The sequence below is a fragment of the Anabrus simplex genome, chromosome 3 (genome assembly GCF_040414725.1).
Source record: "Anabrus simplex isolate iqAnaSimp1 chromosome 3, ASM4041472v1, whole genome shotgun sequence".
Classification (NCBI taxonomy): Eukaryota; Metazoa; Arthropoda; class Insecta; order Orthoptera; family Tettigoniidae; genus Anabrus; species Anabrus simplex.
Window position 1 is genome coordinate 104,248,056 of NC_090267.1, and position 24,230 is coordinate 104,272,285.

General features: G+C 38.7%; 1 protein-coding gene across 1 annotated transcript in view; it reads right to left on the reverse strand.

Moving 5' to 3' along the window:
• The window catches only part of LeuRS (Leucyl-tRNA synthetase), a 427,288-nt gene that overhangs the window by 126,396 nt on the left and 276,662 nt on the right, over positions 1-24,230 (reverse strand). Inside the window, exons 10-12 of the mRNA XM_067142663.2 lie at positions 19,002-19,189; positions 17,733-17,871; positions 4,044-4,317 (exon numbers count right to left, since the gene is read on the reverse strand). Of these exons, the coding sequence (XP_066998764.2) occupies positions 4,044-4,317; positions 17,733-17,871; positions 19,002-19,189 (601 nt within the window). The remainder of the gene's footprint in view (positions 1-4,043; positions 4,318-17,732; positions 17,872-19,001; positions 19,190-24,230) is intronic.

Genomic DNA, 24,230 nt, shown 5'->3' on the forward strand with positions numbered 1-24,230 from the left:
ATAATACGTACAAACTTACATTGTTGTTGTACAAGGTATGGACATACCATAGGAAGGGCTGGCTTTTCCTTGTGCTCAGGCTGTTGGTCGAGTACTGACAAACGTTCAGCTTTAAGTATGGAACCGCGCTGCAAGCACATGATGTTACGTCACCTCAAGGTTTCGTTGGAAGCACCTGATGTTACGTCAACTCAAGATTATAAATAAAATGTTGCTTGCGACTGTTTCATTTAAAATTGTATCTGGTTCCCTTGTCTGCGCCAAAAATATCTCAATGTTTTCACGTGTATTTAATTCAAATCCATCATTACCCTTAAAAATTAACTTCATGTCCTTTTCGATTCTTAAAAAGCTGTGGTTATTATTGTAAATGTGTTCCGCAAAAGCTGAATATCTGTTGTACTTTACTGCCTTGAAATGTTCTTGATATCTTTGATTTAAGGTTCGCCCAGTTCTTCTTATATAAAACATTTTACAGTTGTCACAAGTGAGCCTGTATACTCCCGAATTGATGTATATATATCTTTTTTATTGACACTATGTGCATTATATTTATATGTTCTGATATTTTATTTCTGGTTCGAAAAGCTGTTTTAAGTTGAAATGTCTTAAATATATTCGCGATTTTAAAAACTTGACTTCCAAAATAGGTAAATGTTACGAATTGATTACGTTCATGGATTTTCTTTCTTTTCTCATGGTTTTTCTATTTTTTCTCCGTTTTCTTTCTTGCGTATAATATTGCCTATCATTTCTGGGTTGTAGCCAACAGGGCTACATTTTAAACTCATTTAAACCAATTTTGACGACACAGTTATGTAAAATTAAATTTAAATTTTAACACTGATGATGGACCTTAGTGTCCAAAAACCGGTTAAGTTTTAATAAAGTGTGTGCCGATACGACTGTATATAAATAATAATGATAATAGAATTAAATACTGTACATATGCTGAGAGTGCATTTGTCAAAGTAGTTACAATCGAGGTCAAAGGTTGTAAACAAATGGTGCCATCTAACTTTTTTTTTTTTTTTTTACAAACAATCTTTTAATAGCAAGTCTTCTACGCGACATGCTGTACAAAAGTTTTCATATTAGTGGGGAAATTCAAAGAATTTTAAAATAGCACTTTAAATTACACTCATCATCTACAATACAGCTACCTACAGTGGCACGTCAAGGCGATGGAATTCCTTTTTAAGAGTATACTTCCTATTAAGATGAGAGCGCACAATTTCTTCCGAGGCAGCCGGTGAACTGTATTTTTCTTCTGTGATAAGATATGTACATTCGAAATGTTATTGCTTGTTCCACTGTTTTATTCGTTCAGGACTGTTTATTGTTGTCGAGTTGGTATACAACTAGCCGTATTGCATTCCTGGAATGACGCTGTTCCCTTCAAAATTTCAGCCACTGGTGTTGCATCTTTAGATTCACAAAGATGGAAAATGTCGCACAATTCTTATAAACATATAAATTATGGTTCAAATGGAGGATTGTTGGCTTTTGGAACGAACACATTTTCCTCTTAGAAGTTTCAGTTCATAACTTCACATTTGGACATGAAAAAATGAGTTAGGCCTACGGCGAAGCTTTAATCCATCGAATTTGTAAAATCCGTAATAATCAGTACCGCTTCCATACTGCTGTAGCACACATGTGAGAAATCTGTAGAAACTACCATAAATCCATAGTAGTAGGCATCTCTGATTGTGTATTATGTACTAGAGCTTGTATTCACTGATTGTTTCCAAACTGTTAGATTGGCCAAAGGGGACCTGTACCTTGGCCAGCCCATTCACAAGAGTTGATGATAATAATAATAATAATAATAATAATAATAATAATAATAATAATAATAATAATAATAATAATAATAATAATAATAATAATAATAATGATGATGATGATGATGATGACGATGATAATAATAATAATATTGTTTTTATGTCCCACTAACTACTTTTGACGGTTTTCAGAGACACCAAAGTACCAGAATTTTGTCCCACAGAAGTTCTTTTATGTCCCAGTAAATCCATCAACATGAGGCCGACGTATCTGAGCACCTTCAAATACCATCGGACTGAGCCAGGATCGAACTTGACAAGTTGGTGTCAGAAGGCCAGCGCCTCAATCGTCTGACTCATTCAGCCCGGCACCAGATTTGACCCGTTTAGATTTTTCTTTGGGGAAAGCTAGAATGAACTGTTTGCAAGGACATACCAATCATGCCAGATGATATGAAACGATTTAATACTGCTGCCTGCACTAAAATTTCTGATGAAGACCTAGAACGTGTGCATCAATTTACACATGGCAGACTGGGAGCTTGTACTGCAGCTGGTGGTCCTAATTTTGAACACAACTTTTGAAGGCCAATTCTCTTTCTCCTTTAGAATCCACAGAATTGGTTTATTCCCTTTTCTTTTCCTTGGGTTAATTCCTCTGACTCAGAGAATGGGCGTTAATGTTTGCTTCAATAAACATTTTTCATTTTTACACACAAAACACTAGCTAGTGGCTTTACGTTGCACCAACACAGATAGGTCTTATGGCGACGATGGGACAGGAATGGCCTAGGAGTTGGAAGGAACGGCCGTGGCCTTAATTAAGGTACAGCCCCAGCATTTGCCTGATGTGAAAATGGGAAACCACAGAAAACCATCTTCAGGGCTGCCGACAGTGGGATTCGAACCCACTATCTTCTGGATGGAAGCTCACAGCTGCGCAACTCTAACCGCATGGCCAACTCGCCCGGTCAGAAAACACTACACTAACAAATACCATAGAAACACCCACATAGGGTGGCACAGGAATGACATCCAGTTGTAAAACAGGGCCAATTCCTTTTGTGCAAAACAGTTCGCATTTGCAACCCCATCAGGCTACAAAAAAGTAGCAGAAGTATTACAGGACATATACAGTAGCTTTCTTTTAATATAGCATCAACGAGTTGTGAAGCTTCAGTGAATTACAACAATTATATGTAACCCCTTTAAGTTGCATCTTTTACCAGAAGATTGATCCACTGGTTAGCATTTTGACTTTGAGGTGGGCTTTGTACTTCAATATTGTAAGATAATTTCTGTAGTGCCTAGCCGCATCATACTGTACACCACAGCCTGCGTATTTTTTGCATTATTATATGGATGAATGTTATGTTTAAAAACACCCATCTAGCTATAGCCTTAATGTTTTCTCAACCACATATACTGCAAAAAAGTAATAATAGTACACACACCGAAGATGGAAACATTAAACGTAATCATGGTGGGAAAATTATGCAAATTTTTATTTTCCCCAAATTTCCATTACAAAATTAAGGATGGAAAATTATGCAGGTAAATATGATACTACTAAGGAACTGAACAGAAAAGGAAACATTTGGAAAGAAGTTTTAATGATCAGCAAGTGAACACAGTACAAGAACAAACAAAACTTCACACCTGGACTTCCTCCAATGAGTGTATCTTACTGTGCTTTACATTGAAATTGGAATGGATTTATTTTAAAATAATATGGATGACAATGCATAACATTCCACCACCAATAACATTTAAAGGACTCATATTCTATAACTGCTGAATTTCACCAGTAGTATTTACAGCCGTGTGCACACAGTAAAGTAATAGCACTTGCTCAATTAATTCAATGTTATCATTGCTAGTCCAGGCAAATGACATCAGGCAATAGAGATAAAATATGCTTATAATTAGTGAAAATAAACCTCAAGAGCTATAAATGCAAAAATTATTTGAGTTTATTTCATATTTAATTTCTAAAATTCAATTGCTTGATTCAGTTTTGCATCTTACTGTATTTACTTATATGTACATAAAACAGTTGTGACACTTGAGAGTGAGCAAGCTGGGAGAATATTCAGAGTAGTTAACAATCAGGTGAAAGCTGGAATGGGTTTCACAAAACTGTTGAACATTGATTCAGGATATGAAATTTGAATATGAATTTAGTTGTACTATAGATTTCAGAGTACTGAGACTTCAAAAAAATTACACATTGCTGTAGGTTTCAGAGTACCTTACCTTAGCTGAGTTGAGAAGCAGATGGCCATTGGCGCGAATACCCTTTGGCCACTTATCCTCTTCGTCAGGCCAAATGGCAGTATGGTTGTAAATGAAAAAGGTGAGATGGTTCTGGATTAGATCTTTGCCTGAACAGCGGAGATCCACAGGGTACCAATACTGAAATTCTCTCTTCATGCGGTCTAAATGATTACGAGGAATAGTGGTTTCTGATGGGAATGGAGCACTGTTTAGAAAAATGTAGTCCCACACTGCAGGAGTCATCTGTTCTGGCCTACAGATTACAAAAGAATTATTAAAATTATCTAAATAAGAAAGAGAACAACTATATGCAAAAAGTATGAGCACAATCACAAGTACATTTGACAAAATTACATAAATGTTCTGTTAGCTCACTCTTATACAAAGCTGAAAAGTAAGGCTTCCGCTGTATATTGTCAGCATTATTAGGATAGTAATATACATAACAGAGAAACAAAATGAGGAAGTCAGCAAACTTGCTCTTTGTGCATGTTCATATCTTACCAGCCTCCTATCTTCATTGTACCATATACCTAGGTATACCAAATTTTGACAAGACTTTCAGATACATTGTATAATTCAGTAACTGAAACCTAGACTGATTCCCCATAACCTTGCGGTTTGTATTATTACAAGAAGTATGGTGGTTGTTTTAAAAAGGCCTGCAACAATAGATCCTGCTAAACCTACCTCTACGTCCTCACTAAATGGCCACTAGTGTTCTCATCATAGCATGAGAAAAAAGACATGGGTATGTTGCTACAAAAGACCATGAGCTTTGTTGGCAACAATAGCATGCAACTTGCTGCATGTTGTGACCTCACTCATTGACACGTATGAATGCTGTATTCTTTAAATCACATGATAACCAAATAAGCCATGAATTGATGTTTGCAGTAAATAATAATAAAAATGTATGGTAACATACATCGTATTGGCCCAAATATAAGACTATACTTTCATTAATTGAAAGGTATTATTTGCACAGTCTAACATTTGACAGAGATAGGTCTTATGGTGACGATGGGATAGAAAAGGGTTAGAATTGGGAAGGAAGTAACCACGGCCTTAATTAATGTACATTCCCAGCGATTGCCTGGTGTGAAAATGGGAAACATCAGAAAACCATCTTCAGAGATGCCGACAGTGGGGTTCGAACCCACTATCTCCCGAATTCAAGTTGACAGCTCAAGGCAGTATTAGCGGGCCTTTATGTTTTCTTATATACAGTGTGATTCACCAGCCCCTTCCAATATCGTTTGCTGCAGCCCAATGAATGTGCATGTGGTTATAGGTGTGCTATTCCCTTGCAGGCGTACTGTATGGTACTAATGTTCAGTGAGCACATTTTGCACACAATTCTGAACGCTAGTGAAATGTTATACCATCCGTTTGCAAAACATGACGCCTTGAAATCATGTAGTTACATCCTTTTACCATATAACTATGTTAATGTGTTGTGCCTTGTGACTAGGTGTAACGAAGAGGGACAATCAATGCATAAAACTAAGTAACAGTGCTGTAATTAATGTCTTAAAACACCAAATCAGATGGCGCAAATACTCTGCTTTTGTCGTACTACCAGCATGTTTCCAGCAGGGTAGCATAGCGGACATGGTTAGGCATTCGCCTAGCAATCGATGGAATGTGCCAGCAGCAGTTCAAATTCTGCACTGTTCAAATATTTTTGCATCGGTATGATGTTTGAATATGTAAACAGAGGCCCACATTTGCCACATTCAAACAGTAGAATGACGCTGTCATTCATCTTGTGCCCAGCGCATACTCGCTGTTAGGGCTTGAATGTTACTGTAATCTCTGCTGTCATTCAGAATGTTTTCCAAGGAGGAATACGTTGACAGGCTCGTCATTTATGGAGAAGCGTGTGAGGCATTACATCTGTACCAGGAACGATATCCCGACAGGTGAAAACTGACTGCTACAACATTCCCCCGTGTTGAAAGACGCCTAAGGACAATAGGCGTGATTTCCAACCAGCCACCAGTCCGCAAGAGGCCTGTTACATCGGGTGAAACAGAAGAGGCCGTTATGGAGGCACACATCACTACAAGGGTGACTGCACAACAGATGAACACCAGCCAGCCGTCCGTCTGGCGAATACTGCATGAACATAAATTTCACCCATGTCATCTTGAGCTACACCAAGAGCTCCATGGGCGTGATTTCGAAGCTCAAATGGAGTTCTGTCAGTGGCTATTAGGCAGGCTGGACAACGATGCAGCATTCGCATCGCATATCTTGTTCTCAGACGAATCGCACTTCCACAATAATGGGAGTGTCAATCGCCACAACATGCACTATTGGAGTCTGGACAATCCTCACTGGGTGCGACAGGTGGCCCATCAAGTACGATGGGGAGTGAATGTTTGGTGTGGAATCTTAGGGGATCGCCTGATTGGACCTTATTTCTTTGAGGGCCATTGGACAGGTCCACGCTAACTGCACTTTCTGCATCAGGTACTCCCACTGCTGCTGGAGGATGTCCCTTGCACGATCATTTGACAATGTGGTTGGATAAGAATGGAGCTCCATCGCATTTGACTTTGCCAGTTCGTAACAGTTTGCAATGAGGAACTGCCAGGGAAATGGATAGGATGAGGAGGCCTTGTTTTTTGGCCTGTGCACCGCGCCCCTACCCTGCTACCGTTACACATAAATACATTACACGACAAACACGCGCAGATACTTACCTCGCTTACCTCACTTCGTAAATTGCCGTGGATGGACTGGAACGAGCTAAAACAGCTCGGAGCTGGATCCGTGCGTAGACAAAGGGAAGCGAAAGGACAGAAAGGCATGGACCCGTAACCCCCATGAATAAAAGAATGGATCAAGGAAACTGGGGTTTATTATAAACACACATAATATAAGAATGAAAACAGAAATGTGAGGCTGCATTAAAAGTTACTTACATAACTGTAGAAAATTGAAATATCAAGTAGTATTCCGTTCAATGACATAGTAAGTTTCGTGTAACAGGCCACCAGCACACACGATCGCACTATACACTTTCGTATGACAACATAGAACTTACAAATTGGTTTGAGGAAAATAATGTGACGTGAAACACATTATCGAAGGAATCAGAAAATGGAACCACTAAAGGAATAATACAGTCGCGGCAATACGGGCCGCGCACATATCAACAGTTTACATCCGCGCTCCCAGCGAGCGTCCATTCGATGCTAGCGCGTTCCAACAAAGCAAAGCACAGCCTCCCAAAAGGAGCAGAAGAGAAGGAGAAGAAGATGTTGCCAGAGTTACAAAAACAAAAACTAATCGCCGACAATGGACCAAATAACAGCCTAGAAATATAAAATAGCATACTACACATGGCCCAAACCGGCCGACTAAAACGAAAAATAAAATGAAATAAAGAAAAATTAAAATTACGAGATACGGAGAGCACTATAGACTGTACACAAGCAGACAGCACAGGCACGCACGCACACACACACACGTATGAACAAGAAGAGAGACCCAATATAAAATCGACCCAGATCAGGCCGGAGTGTAAAGGCACGCGACGTATACTATCGCACAGGATAGCGAAGGATATCATGGGCTCACGAGCATGGTTCGAACACCGTAGATGCAATGCTGGACCGCCGCAAAATATAGGCAAGGCTGATCCAAATATAATCGTAGCAATCACAACACTCTTCGACCCGCTACACGGGGCATCCAAATTGCCTCACGTGGACAAACATGGATTAAACCCCGTAGCGTCAAATCACACAATACACCAATGCTCAGCCATGATTTCAAATGATGAGTAAACAAAAATGCATGGTCTCAAAACCCACAAACACACACAGGCCCAAACAAACAGATAGGTAAATACCACTCTCCGTTCCCACGCGTGTGCACACAAAGAAAGAAAAAATTAAAACACACACATAAAATGAAGTAATTAAGAGCCTGCAAAGACAGGTGATAAAAGACTACCGAAATACAAGCATACAGAACAGTTTTTGTAACTGGCATGTAAATGACATAAAATGAATGAATACCTGGGAGCAGCAATCAGGAGTCTGAAATATATCTCAATCAATATAATAACTTCAAGCAGAGAACCGAGCCTTGAAACAAATAAATCCATGATAATAGCAATTCGCAGATCAAGAAGCACATATTAAATTCCAGTCTGCTTATCACGTTCGATCCGACCATTGTTGGCATCGCGAGCAGACCAACTTAACACTCGGAGAGCGAGAGACAGACTGTGTCAAAGAGACTGTGTATAAACACAGATGGCTAGAGCGCCATCTTCAATGAGAAAACTATAAGTTTCACGTCACATTCGGGTAATATTATCGCTAATGGCGACAACGTCAGTCAAGGAGAAGTAGGAATAAAGGAAGTGCACCACCAAGGCAGACTTGGTTCGGCACACCTGCCAGATCACCAGATTTAACGCCGTTAGACTTCTTGTGGGGTCATTTGAAGAAGGTCGTTTACACTCAGGTGCTGGAAAGCCCCGACCAGCTTTGGCAACTCATCACGGACGCCTGCCGAGCAATTACACCTGGAATGCTTCAGCATGCAAGACGATTGGACACCGGGCCCGAGTGTGCATAAACCAAAACATTCATCACATCGAGTATTTGCTGCAATAAAACATTCCATGTATATGTCGACTCGACAATAACGAAATGGAAATTCTAAGTTCCCATGAAGGGAATTAGATTCTTTTCCACCAATAGAGCATATCAAAAATCAGATCAAAATTAAATGGATGGCTTTCCCGGCGTTTGCTCTATTAACCAGCGTTTCGTCTTAGGTCTGACACTAGACTCTTCAGAGTGGGATGTGTCAGACCCTACCCACTGACGCTGGGGTGTATGCAGGTGAACTTATCAGAAGCTTATTTATGAAGCACAGTCTGATAACTGCATACGGGAGATAAAACTCCACAATGGAATTAATGCCCGCCTAGCAATTCCTAATGGAAATTCTAAGTTCCCATGAAGGGAATTAGATTCTTTTCCACCAATACAGCATATCAAAAAGCATAAGAAAATATGTGGAGGCAAAGAATTTGACCAAGAAAATAGTGGAGGAAGAAAAGAGGAAGAGCTGAGCCTTATTCACACAGGAATTGAGAGATGATATGCAGGGTAGCAAGAAATTACTGTATGGTGTCTTAAGAAACAAAAAGAGAGATCAAGTAAACACCAGATTTGTGAAGAATGAAGGCGGCATAATATTAACAAAGCCAGAAGAAATAAGGAATAGATGGAGAGAGTATTTTCAGAAGTTGCTGAACGTAAGAACTGATGACAGTCATTCAATGGACGACCAGGAAAGGCAATTAGTTGATGAAATGGATAAAGAAATTACAATGAATGAAATTGAAATGGCATAAGAAAGATGAAGAATGGAAAAACTGCTGGAATAGATGAAATTTCAGTGGAGGTGATAAAGGCAGCTGGAGCTGTAGGCCTGCAGTGGACATATCGAGTTCTCAGGAATGTCTGGGAGAATAAGGAGGTCTCTGAGGATTGGCAAAAAGGAATAATCATCCCAATTTTCAAGAAAGGTGATAAAGTTTTGAAGAACTACAGGGGAATTACTATAATATCCCATGTTGCTAAGATAATGGAGAGGATACTGGAAAGTAGAATAAGGCTGAGGGTTGAGAATCAGATACTGGAAAATCAGTTTGGTTTCAGAAGTGGAAGGTCAACAAGAGCCCATTCATTATGAGACAGCTAATGGAAAAGCAATGGGAGTACGGGAATGATATGATGACATTCATCGACATTGAAAAGGCATGACAGTGTCCCCAGGACTAAAGTTTGGGACAGTCTGGTGCAAAAAGGAATTGGACAGGTATTAATAAAAATGATCATGGCAATGTACAAGGAATGTTGTAGTTGCGTGCAAACACAAGTTGGCAGGACAAGCTGGTTCAAAATAACTAGTGCGCTGGGGCAGCGAAGTGTTCTATCACCAATCCTGTTTACAATAGTAATGGATGACATCATGAGAACAGCAAAAGCAGAATATGGAGGAAAAGAAATGAACATCATGTTATTTGCAGATGATATTGTGATTTGGGGAGAAGACGACAGGAAGGTTCAAGAACAGTTGGATGTGGTGAATGGGAAAATAGAAGAATGTGGGTTGAAAATAAGTGTAGAGAAGAGTAAAATCCTTATTTGACTACAGGGGAGAAAGAAGGGAAAGGTCAAATTAGACTTGCAGACAAGCCCCTGGAAGTAGTGGAAACATTTAAATAACTGGGGAGTGAATTAATGGAGAATGCTCGACTGGATGCTGAAATTAGTAAGAGGATTCGAGCTGGAAGTTGTGTATCATAGTGTAAGAAACATGTTATGGGACAAAGATGTGCCAAGGGAAGCAAAGGAAACTATGTACAAGATGTATTACGTACCCATAACTACTTACGGGGCAGAAACTTGGACAATGACAAAGAAGGATGAGAATTGAATACAGGCAGCCGAAATGAAGTTCTTGAGGAGTATGATACAGAAGAGTAGAAGAGACAAAATAAGGAATGAGAAAATTCAGGAAGAAATTGGAGTGGAAAAAATGAATGATAGGTAGAATTGAGAAGAGCCAACTAAGATGGTTTGGGCACATAAAGTGAATGAGTGATGAAAGAATGCCAAAAAAAGGTGATGGAAATGCAAATGCAAGGAAGGAGAGGCCGTGGATGACCACGATTGAGATGGACGGACACAATCCAACGCAGTATTATAGGAAGAAACCTGGACTGGGACACAGTGTTGGGAGGAGGAGTGGTGGAAAGACCGCAGAAAATGGAGAGGAACCATATTTGCCCCTACCCGGCTACAGCTGGATAAAGGGAAATGATGATGATGACGATTTAAATTGTAGGACTATGTTAATTTTTTGATCATTTATGATAACTTCTTTTATGTCAAGGGGTTTCATTGGCATGATCTCATTTTTCTCAAAGGATATTTGTAATCTTTTTAATGCAATTTTCTGGAGACTGGTGATGTGAGCATGGACTTATTTATTTATTTACAGTATTTATTTATTTATTTATTTATATATTTATTTATTTATTTATTTATTTATTTATTTATTTATTTATTTATTTATTCACGAAGCAAAAGATACAGCTACACCGAGCAAATTTCACTTGCACTGTCAACAGATTATTTAACAAACGTAAACTTTCATAATAAAATATAACAAACATAACAAAATATAACAAGATCAGGTACACAGCCTACTAATAACAACTGTCCAAATCGAAAACCATGAGAATGTCCATGTTCATAGCCAAGTCGTCGTGGGTGAAGATGACGGTATAATCCCATCACATCAACCTATCTTTAAGAGACTAATTACACCCCTCTCGAATATGCTTTTATTTGATGCTATATTGAGCTCTTGTCTCCTATTAATATTGTTAAAACCGGGCGAGTTGGCCGTGCACGTAGAGGCGCGCAGCTGTGAGCTTACATCCGTGAGATAGTAGGTTCGAATCCCACTATCGGCAGCCCTGAATATGGTTTTCCGTGGTTTCCCATTTTCACACCAGGCAAATGCTGGGGCTGTACCTTAATTAAGGCCACGGCCGCTTCCTTCCAACTCCTAGGCCTTTCCTATCCCATCATCGCCATAAGACCTATCTGTGTCGGTGTGACGTAAAGCCCCTAGCAAAACAATATATATATATTGTTAAAGAGTGTTGGGAGGCGGATTAGGAAAGATCGTTGAAGTATTGAGTGCTTAGTGTGGGGAATGTGGACAAGGTCTTTGGTTCTGGTGGAGCGGGAAGGAACACTGAGAGAGAAGAGTGAGACAAGATGTTCCGAGCGGTAATGCCAATTTAAGATCCCATGGAGGAAACTCAGGTCAGCTACCTGTCGCCTGATGTGCAGCGTTGACATATTAATTGCCATTAATACCTGCTGCGTAGACAGATTTCTGAGCATGGGGTTTCTGTTCCTTGCAATTGCAGCAAAGAAGGACACTGCTCTATCTAACTGCTTAGTATCGGAGGGGAAGGCTGTTGCCCAAATCGGAGAGCAGTAGTTTAAGAGAGGTTGAATGATCGTGAGGAAGAAGTGACGAAGAGCAATGGGGTTAGAAATTTCTGTGAAACAATAGAGAATGCCTAGTAATTTCATAGCCTTGGTTGTATATGTTTCTATGTGGGTCTTAAATTGTAATTTTGTATCGAATATTACACCTAGGTCATGTTGTTACGTAACTACAGTGATGGGCTTGTTGAGTAGGTAATACGATGTCGGTAGAGGAGATTTACGTAGTGTTATGGTCATGTGGCTGCATTTTTGTGCATTGGGGATGTTTCCAAGTCTGGCACCAGTTTGAGAGGGCATTAAGTGAGGACTGTAGCAGTGCTGCATCTGCTGGATTCCTGATCTCCCTAAATATCTTGCAGTCGTCAGCAAAGAGTAGGGTATTCACTGTTTCGTCGAGTTCGAATGGCAGATCGTCCATAAACAAAGAAAACAGCAAGGGGCCAAGAGTACTGTCTTGTGGGACACCGGAGGTGACTGGTAACCATGAGGATGAAGTGCCTGATATTACCACTCTCTGCCAACGGTTATGTAAGAAGCCAGCAAGAAGGGTAAGAAGACTGCCATGTATATTAAATCGTTCGGAGAGTTTATGGAGCAACAGAATATGGTCTACAGAATTGAAAGCTTTCGAAATGTCTACATAGCAGATATCCAGCTGTGTTTTAGCTGCAATGGCATGTGATGCAAAGCTATGTAGAGTGGCCAGGTTTGTTAGACAAGAGCCACCTGGTAGAAAACCATGCTGCTTGGTTGAGATATACGGCAAAGTGAATGTGAGGAGACGCTGGTGTATAATTTTTTCAGAGATAAAGGATAGTGTGGGGAGAGTAGAAATTGGTCGGTAAGATGAAACAGTAAATTTGTTGCCTGATTTGAGAAGTTGAACAATATTTGCCTGTTTCCAGGTAAGAGGAAAATATCCCATGGCAAAACATCTGTTAAATAATTTAGAGAGAGGGACACAAAGAGTGCTGGCAGTATTTTTTTAGGAAAAGAGGACCTATAGTGTCGACACCGGTAGCTTTGTTGGTACGAAGAGTTTGAAGAAGGTTATGAACTTCACTTGGTGTGGTAGTTATGCTTGATAGGGTTTTGTTTGAAGCTGTACCAATGGGAGGGAGTGGTTGGTTTTGTAAGGGAGGGGAGAAGTTGGAGAAGAAATACCTGTTGAACAGTTCATTGCAATCGGCGCCGCCTGTTGTTGCATCGTTGTGGTTCACACTGACAGGAATCCGCTCCGTCCTTCTCCGTGTTTTGATGAGAATCCAGTAGCGCTTGGGATTGCTACGGATGTTTTCAATGACATTGTCTACGTGTATTCTGTAGTCTCTTCTGACCGTAAACCTCGCATGGCAGCAGATTTTAACGAAGGTATTGTGAGTGTGTGGGTTAGGGAAGTTTTTCCACAGGCGCCAAGCTCTCTTCTTATTAAATAATATCAGTCTGGTCTCTTGTGATATCCAGTGTTGATATTTGCTGGTAGTAGCCCGTTGTGCAGGTACGAAGTCATTAATTGCAGCTTGCAACCAGTCGTACAGCAGGTCAAGAGCCGATTCGATATCAGCTATTTCAAGCAGACTCCAGGGAAGGTATTCCAGGGCACGACACATTGCAGGCCATTATTAAAAGTTAAACATTAATTTATTGAAACCACCTATTCAATACTGGTTGAGTCTTTATGACTATAACAATGTCATTACATTAACTTTGAGTATGGTACATGTTTCGCCTGGCATTGTAGGCATCATCAGCCATTAATACTATCTCCAAGTCAGAGCTCTGACTGGATGCTATTTTAGGATTAATCATAGTCAATATTATTTATATAAGAGTGCAAAGGAGTGATCAAGTTCTAATGTGACATTCTACTCTTGTAAAAATTAATGGAAATACATTGACTGTTAACTTTCATAATGTCGGTAATGAGAACGGCTTGATGCAATTGGGATTAAATCATCTGTACATTTTTACAACTTATTAGAGATTAACATGTGCTAGAACTATTCTTAAAAACTATTTTTTACACAATTTACATAATATATACAAACCTATGGTACATTTTGGAACTTAACTGGTCGAACTTGTCTTGAAGTTTCAATGGGATGTCTTACTTATATCCTGTCAAATGGAGAAAATGCTGATACTGGGATGGCAGTGTAGTCTATTGAAGTCATACCATTTAAATATTCTTTTTATATTTGTAGGACATTGAAACATGTTCAGCTTATATGGTTTTTTGGGGAGGTCTAAATATTCTATAGATCAGCATCACTTCTTAGAAGAATGAGCATCAATATTTAGGTGCCTTATATTGGAATGGCAAGAATGCTGTTAGAGAGTTTGATCAAGATTTGTTAGAAAACGGATTAATACATGACCATATAAACTTCTTGTATGTTGTTTTGTTGTGGAGCTTTCTTGAGGTTATTCAGTATAAGGTTGAAGAGCAGTTCACTGGATTCTGGATGTAGTGTGTGGCTGCTGGGTGTGTTGAAGTCTGTGGAATAAAACAAAAAAGTGTGTGAGTGCTATATTAGGATGATTTATTAGTTAGTAGATTTAATGTTCTTGAAACTTACCCTTTAGATGATGGGATGAGGTCCTGTTGTGTTGCTTGTGTGAGGTGGTCTGAACAGTTGCTTTATCTCTGCTTCTCGTATGCCATCCCAGTATCAGCATTTTCTCCATTTGACAGGATATAAGTAAGACATCCCATTGAAACTTCAAGACAAGTTCGACCAGTTCAGTTCCAAAATGTACCATAAGTTTGTATATACTGTATTATGTAAATTGTGTAAAAAAATAGTTTTTAAGAATAGTTCTAGCACATGTTAATCTCCAATAAGTTGTAAAAATGTACAGATGATTTAATCCCAATTGCATCTAGCCGTTCTCATTACCGACATTATGAAAGTTAACAGTCAATATATTTCCATTAAATGTGAACAAGAGTAGAATGTCACATTAGAACTTGATCACTCCTTTGCACTGTTATATAAATAATATTGACTATGATTAATCCTAAAATAGCATCCACTCAGAGCTCTGACTTGGAGATAGTGTTAATGGCTGATGATGCCTGGAATGCCAGGCGAAACATGTACCATACTCAAAGTTAATGTAATGACATTGTTATAGTCATAAAGACTCAACCAGTATTGAATAGGTGGTTTCAATAAATTAATGTTTAACATTTAATAATTGAATTTCAATAGGTAAAAATTAAAATAATCACTTGTAATTGCAGGCCAGTCGGCATGGCGCCAGATGTAGGTAGGGCGGTAGGATGTCCTGCTGTGATGCTTTGAGGAGGGGTGGGGAAGGAGGAATGTAGCATCGAGAGACTGGTAGTCGCACAGGAAAAAGTTTCTGCCTGAGGTTATTGTTTTAAGTTCTAATGAGGAGAGTATGAGGTCCAGGGTGTTGGGTCCACGGGTTGGGTACATATTAAACTGTTTCAGTCCGAGGCCATTAATAAAACTGTCTATGAAGTATGTGTCACAGTTGTTAGCTCACAGTCCGGAAGTTGGAGAAGACCACTTTATAGACAGGTTAAAGTTGCCCATTAAAATTACTTCACCACGAGGGAGAGCTGCAATGACCGAGTCCAGGCACTGTTCAAGGTCATAGAATGGGCTGTTCGGTGGCCTGTAGTAACATCCCACAAGCACAGGGCATCAAGGAGAGAGTAGTTCCACCCACACTAACTCACAGTTCTGTTCGAGATCTGTCCTTCGTTTACACGGTAACGCACTGTTCATTGCTAGCATCACTTCACCACCTAGAGTAGCACGATCACGACAAAATATGCTGTAATTAGCATTGAGGGGTAGTTCACTGTCATTAGCCCACAAGAGCCATGTTTTAGTAAGTCCGATCACGTCATCTTCTCTTAAGTCTGGCAGGGATAGTTCACAATCAGACAGCTTATTGTTTAGGCTTTGCACATTCTGACAATAGATGTCTATGTCTGTTTTCATTTCACGAGTGGTGGGACCAGGGTTTCTTCCATGTCAAGGGCTAAAAGAGCTAAATCATCTGCAAACCCTAGGCAGTTTGGCCTTATTGAGGGTTTTGCTCCAATTTTGATTTTAGGTGGGTTTTCTTTTTGCCAAATTTTCATGATGTAATCTAGAGCCATATTGAAGAGCAAAGGGGGATAATCCGTCACCTTGTCTGAGGCCTATATTTATTGTAAAACCATTTGACATTTCTCCCCTGAACTTTAAAGTTAGTTCAATAATGTTTGTTAATTTGGGATGAAGGCCATATGATCTGAGGATTTTTAAAAGAGTAGGTCTGCGTATACTATCATAAGCCTTTTTGAAATCTATGAATGGAATAAACAGCTGTTTATTTCTGTATTTGTAATATTCCATTATTTGTTTCAGGCTGAGAATTTGGTCTGGGCAACTTCTGTATGAGTGAAATCCTCCTTGGTATTCTCCAAGTTGTGGTTCCAGAATGTTTTTTATCCTATTGTAAATTATGCAGGAGAAAATTTTGTAAGTGCAGTGCAAAAGGGTTATTCCTCTGTAATTGTCTGGATTAGTTTTATCTCCTTTCTTGAATAGTGGATGGATTACACCTGAGGTCCAGTGTTATACCACACATATAGTAATAAATAAGATATGAGATTGTGAGCGACTCCATAAAACCTCCACAATGTTATGAGATGGACAGCGGGCAATGGGTATGATGGTAAATGTGATGACAAGACAGGCTCTGTGTTTAACAAAGAGGATAAGCCCTCTCAGTTTTAATACTGTGTTGATTGGATGAAAGTTCCTCATGGGGATCATTGTTAAGTATGTAGGTGTTAATATAAGGAATGATCTTCATTGGGGTAACCAAATACACAGGATTGTTAATAAAAATTACAGATATATTTATATGTTTTATGAGGGTATTTAGGGGTGTATTAAGGGTGTAAAGGAGAGGGAACAGAACACCAGTAAGATCACAGAGTACAGTTCCGGTGTATGAGACCCCACACCAGGATTACTCAATTTGAGAACTGGAAAAATTCCCAAGTTAAGCAGCTCGATTTGTTCTGAGCGATTTCCATCTAAAGAGTAGCTTTACGAAAATGTTGCAGTTTGGCTAGGAAGAATTGGGAGAAAGAAGATGTGAGCTCCCTGAACTGTCAGTGGAGAGATGGCGTGGAATGACATTAGTAGACGAATAAGTTTGAATGGTGTTTTTAAAAGTAGGAAAGATTACAATTTGAAGATAAAGTTGGAATTAAAGTGGAAATATTGAGGCAAATATTCCTTTATAGGAAAAGGAGGTAGGGATTGGAATAATATACCAGTGGATGTCTTTGATAAATTTCCAAATTCTCTAAAATTATCTAAGGACGGACTGGGTGAACAACTGATAGGCAATCAGCCATCTGGGCGACTATCCTAAATGCACATCAATGGTGACTGATTAATAAGGTGTATCTCAAATGGGTCTAGAGAAGTAAATCTTATACCTACACATGTAACTACAGTATATTCATAACTTTGTTTTTTTCAGTTTCTGCAGGCCCCATAATATCACATCACATCTGTTACAAATATACAGTCTTCTAAAAGACTGAGTTACATACCTGATGTTCAATGCATTCCCCTTGTCTGCTCGGAAAGTACCTCCCTGAAGAAGGTGGGCTACGGTATAGTAGGCCATATATATTGTTGAGTCAGACAAGCTTTCTATCAGCCACTGTTCATCCCACGGAAGTTTGGTACCTAAAATAATAATAATAATAATAATAATAATAATAATAATAATAATAATAATAATAATAATAATAATAATAATAATAATAATTTTATTTATTAGTAGTTGGAAAAGACTGTCAATTCTTAACACTGTGAAGACAATGTCACCCCATGTGGGGTGCCGGACCCTCATACAAAATACAGTTGTATTGCATTGCTTGTTCACGTAAGGTGTTCATAGAGTGCAGTGCAGTGCCCATTCCTTTCTCAGCACGCTGTGCATTGCGCAACAGACAGTGGAATTTCTCTGACATTTGTCATCCCGGGTGTGACATACGCAACCATCAGAATTCAATTATTAATGGTAAGGAAAATAATGCGGATTGGAGTTTATTATTGCTTTATTCTTACATACTGGTTGAGATTTAGCACTCAGATGAAATTGTAAACCGGGGCTATGTGTGAATAAAAAAGGCTTCTGCAAACTTGAGAATGTTCCGCAGTAATTGTCACTGGCTGGTGATTTGGTTGGATCATCGCCCAATGCAGCACCGGAATCTTTACTAGTGTCCTCACTACACAAACTACTGTCGAATTCCAACTCAGAAAAGGTGGCATCACATTGCAAAACCTAAATGTCAACATCTCTTGATTCAACATTCGAACCCTTTTCAAGTTGTTCTTCTATCTCTCTATCGGTAATCATGGCTTACTCAACACAGAAACACATAACATGAATTAAATTCTTGTCACAAAACTGTAAATTACAAGGAACTCGTTGAAAGGCGCATAAATCAACAGCTCACAGCACAGTGTTCCACAACAACAAAGGTAAAAAGGTCGTCACCCCTATAGGGGTGACGTGCGCTTTCTCTGTTGCATAGTCAACCTAATAACCATATGTCACCCCAATGGGGGGACACAAAAATAGTAACTTTGAACATAAATTATGTCTTTGATTATCATCTACAAATGAAATTACGAATATCCGTACCCTACAACAACCTGAAAAATGTATATCAAATTTCAGCAGTTTACCACGAAAAAAGCAAATGTACACGTCAACGCTAAAGTGTTAATAAAATATCTCTCTCCTACAATAGTTACTCTCAAATTTCATACACTGTTTTCTTACAGCATGTTTGACTCCATCTTACCTAATCCATATGTCCGTGAGCAAGCATATTCATGAAGCCAGTTGAGACATGACATGAAGTTCTTTTTCACTTCCTCGTGGTAAGTGTTCATATTCTCCAATGCTTTCTCTGCTTTAGCCTTCCACTTTTCCTCACCATAGTCCAGATACCACTGGTTGCAGAGTGCAACCACGCACTCATCCCCTGACCTATAAGTAGAGCATTACAAAGTTAATCTCTCATTAGGTAATTCTACCCCATAAGTAAGGGTGGTAACATTTTGCAATAGCAATACAGTATTATGTTAAATGCTTATAAAGGTTTCTACTTTTGTATTTTCAATTTTCATGAGCTGTAAATTACTTTAAAATGTGTTTTGAAAACAAGATATAATCCAAAATTGACCAAAAATACAAAATGTATATTAAAATGCAGAATAAACATGAAACTAACAATTTTTTCAAATAAAACACTGATTTCAAAAATGTTTTTTCTGGAAACTTATACTGAGGAGTTTGTGCAACCCTACACTGCCTGCAAATGCTGGTGGCTGTTCAGTTCAAATAAAAAGAGTTTGCCCAAGCAGCACTGCAATATATTTGAAGACCTACCTATAGTGTAGATATATTTCAGCAAATACATTTGAATATTGTACAGCTCATGAAAATAGACTAGAACACTCACGTGTGCAGGAGGGGAATAGCACGGTGGGGAAAAGTGATGTGGTGGAAGGGACGGTGGGGGGGGGGGAGCGTTGTTGTCAGGATAATTATTTATAATGGGAATAGTATAAAGTGTATAGTAAATTATTAATCTCTTCCTGAGCCATTTTTAATCATTTATGAAGCCCATGTCATTGTGATAATCTCCTGTTTTCTTAAGAAAGTGTCTCTCCCTTCTACAGTAATTAATTCTTGGGATTTCATGCACTATTTTCTCACAGCAAGTTTTTATTTATCTAGATAATCAGTACAAAACTATCCCCCCAGCCAGCATGAATGATAATATTTTGAAACAAATTTAAATAATAATGTTATGGTTTTTATATCCCAAGAACTACTTTTTTCAGTTTTCGGACACACAGAGGTGCCAGAATTTTGTCCCACAGGAGTTTGTTTGTGCGTCTGTAAATCTACTGACACAAGACCGATGTATTTGAGCACCATCACATACCACCGGACTGAGCCAGGACTGAATCTGCCAATAACAGGTTTAAATAGACCGTGCAGTGAATTGTCACTCCATCCACGTGAGAAGTGTGAATGTAAGTCTTGTCCATATAAACAACAGGACAATACACATTCCTGTACACTTGGATATTTCTTAAGTAATTTATTCGTTTGACCCTGATATTGCTATATTCCTGGAGTAATTTTTGGTTATTCTTTGTTTTCTTCCACCCAAATCCTCGAATGTGAAGAATTTTATAATGTGTGTTGGTACTTCCTTTGAAATTTATTGGCCTGTAATTTGACATAAATTTTCTTTAAAGTGGGTATTCTTTTACCTGTAATGTAGGAATTATTTATCATACAGTGAACGACTTAATCATTAAAATTGCCTGAAGTGGTATTCCAAGATCTTCTGAGCCTTTCCTAGAGGGGTGATGAAAATGATCACGATTCACCTGCCTGAACAATTATCTGATCAGTTCATTCTTGAATTTCTGGATGGAAGTCAAAGATATGCCAGTTGTTTTGGCCATTCATTTCGGTGTGGATTTGAGTTTCAGTGGAGCAGCAAGCACAGCTACTTTCTTCATAAATTGAGTAGACGTTAACAATCACTTCATGGGTTTGAGTATGATGAAACTTTTTATTTAACATGTTTTGTACTGGTGACATCAAAACTCCAAATGTACGGTATTCCTACTGAGTAATACCAGTTTCAACACAACGCTGCTGGCAATCGACTGACCTCTATTTGCATGAACTATATACAGTATGATAGGAGAACACAAATGACATAACAAAATGTTTGGGTATGTTCTATAACCTCATTCAGCAGTGTCACTGTCTCATGAATTGAAATATACTTAATTTTACATATTTTCTTTTCATTATTATGATTTTGCATAGAGATAAATTTGTTCCTTTCTATGTTATGTTTTAGTCAATATCAATTTAAGAAATAAATATACGATTTTTTCTTAACATGTTCAGTGCGGATCATGCGCTGGGTGCATGACACTAGTTTACAAGCAATTCCAGTGCACGCGCCTACTGCATCGTGGGACAGGTGCTAGAAAATGTGAATCACAGATTTCCTGCAAGATAAGAAAGCCTCTCCTTGTCATTCTGTACATCGTGTATAAGTCGAATCTACTATGAGATTTATCCACAGTCAGATTTTCAGATTTTTTTCAAAATAGCGCCCGGTAATGACACCGTAGTGTTTTATCCTCCGAGTAAATTAACTGTAAAATGTGACGAAAAGTGCGGAAAATGTCGAAGATTAGTGAAAAATGGAATGTTGTGTGATTCGTGTGATCGATGGTGGCATTATAAGTGCGGAAATTGCCATAGAGACGTAAAAACTAATGAAAATGTTGACTAGATTTGTGAGAAGTGTGTTCGGAATGTAGTTGGCGACGGCGTTGACGATGAAGCACCGAAAATAAACGATGAGGAATATAAAAGTGCATTAGAAATTATAAACATTCTACAAAAGGACAATGAGACTCTTAAAGTTGAAAATCAAGAATTAAAAGAAAGACTGCGATCGCTAGAATTTGGGACTGACCATTCTTCGAGTGATATACCGGTACCAGTAACAAATTCGAGCACGTGGTGTCAAGTAGTTCATGGATGGCCGGCTAAGAAGAAATCTACAACCGAATTTGCGGAAACAAACATCAGAAATAGGTTTTCTGCCCTAAATAATTTAATTCTGGAAGTGATCGTGCGAGTGATCATCGCGATCCGTTGCCGTGCCGACGTTAAAATTTAGGCCTAGATTTCAGATTCAAGACCCAGTTAGGCCTAAATCAGCAAAAGTAGCTGTGTTTGGTGATAGCCAAGGAAGGGGAATTGCAGGAGTGATAAACGACGAGAATATAGCAGCAACCAGTGAAATATATCCAGGAGCTTCTATCAGCAGTGTCCTGGAAAACGGAGAAGAAGCAACAAGGAACTTCGGGAGCGGCAATGCAGTGCTTATCATCGGTGGGACGAACGACATAGCTCACTACGACGCCAAGAATGTAAGATCACAACTTAAACATACACTAGGGAAGCTGGCCCACACTAACATCTTTGTAGTGAACGTGCCCCACAGGCATGATTTGATTAAAGACTCGTGTGTGAACATGAAGTGGACAAGGTCAATACAGATATTTTTAAAATTTGTAAACATTTTTCAAAATACTCAAGTTATTGAATGCAGCAGTTTTGAGAGAAACTGTTATACAACACATGGCCTCCATTTAAACAATTCAGGTAAACGAAAGATAGCAAATATTGTTCTAGAATTTATTAATCTTAAGATATGTACTGTAAAACAGGCAACTCCCTTGAGTTATAATACTGACCAGGAAAACTAGTAGAAAGAGCCAGTTGTACTTCAAGCTGGCTCAGTCAACTAGAAAATGAAACTCAGGAAAGTAAAGAATTTCAACTTACCCAATTGCAACAGTCAAGTTTTAGGGAGGAAGGGGGTCTGAGATTGCTCTTGGTAAACTGTCAAAGTGTAGTAAATAAACAATTAAAATTCAGTACATTGATGGAATCTTATGAGACTGATGTGGTGATAGGAGTGGAATCGTGGTTGAGAGAAGGAGTGAGTAATAGAGAGGTATTTCCAGAAGGGTACACAGTCTATCGTAGAGACCGAGGAGATAAAAAGGGAGGCGGGGTGTTTATTTTGGTGAAGGAAACTTACTGTTCAAATGAATGGTTTACCGATGAAAGGGATGAAATATTAGGGATAAAATTAGTTTGTGATAATATGAAGGAGGTGGGAATTATAGGAACATACAGGCCTGGAAGAGAGGAAAGAGACATGGAAATATTTGAGAAAATAATAGATTATACTCATAAAAACAATAATAATGATATGGTAATAATTGGGGGAGATCTAAATTTGCCTGAAGTTGAATGGAATGGAGCTGCAAGTGAAGCCCATGAACAGAAACTGGCAAATAAGTTAATTTGGGAGGGAGGATTTACACAAGTAGTACAAGAACCGACTCGTCTCAATAACTTACTAGATGCATTCTTGGTTAAACCATGGGAAATTGTTGATAAAACTGAGGTAATTGAAGGAATAGGAGATCATAAGGCTGTAATAATGGATGTAGGACTCGTACCAAAAAGGCTTCATGAGGGTTACACAGGACAAGAAATTGTACAGAAAAACTTGATGAATTTGGGACTTACCTTAAATCACAATTCAGTTGTTGGATAAGTGAAGGGAGTAATGTGGACACACTTTGGGCTAAATTTAAAGGGATCATTTGGGAAGGAGAGAAGAGATTTGTAACTATTAAGAAGGGTAAAATGACCTCAGACCCTGTGTATTATACAAGGGAAATAAGAAGATTAAAAAGAAAATGTAGAATAGTAAACAGGAAAATCAAAGAGGGTAGGGAGAGTAGAGAAACTAGAAAACAGCTAATGAGGGAACAGAATAGAGTGAAAAAGGAAGCAAAAGAGAATTATATGAATGGCATACTTCAAGAGGGTAATGATCACAAAGGGAAATGGGAAAAACTGTATTCATATATCAGGAATCAAAAAGGAAAAGGAATCCAAATTCCTACAATGGTGGGAGAAGGGGGTGAACACTATTTAACAGATACTGAAAAAGCAAACCTATTTAGTAGGGAATTCAGAGATTCAGTACATGATTGTCAGGAGTTGGAAACTGTAACAGAAGATAGAGAGGGAGAGACACAGAGGGAAACAAGAAGCTTCTCATTCACAAATGAAGATATTTTCAGAGAAATCCAACTGCTTCAGCAAGGAAAAGCAGCAGGAAGTGATCAAATTACTGGGGAGGTATTAAAGACAATGGGGTGGTACATAGTGCCTTATTTAAAATTTCTCTTTGACTATGTCATAAATAATAGTATAATACCAAAGGACTGGAAGGAATCTATAATAATACCAATTTATACAGGAAAGGGTAAAAGGAAACCAGAGAACTACAGACCAATCAGCCTGACCAGTATAGTTTGTAAAATACTGGAGAGTTTAATATCAAAGTACATCAGGGGGATATGTGATGATAAAAATTGGTTCATGAGGAGCC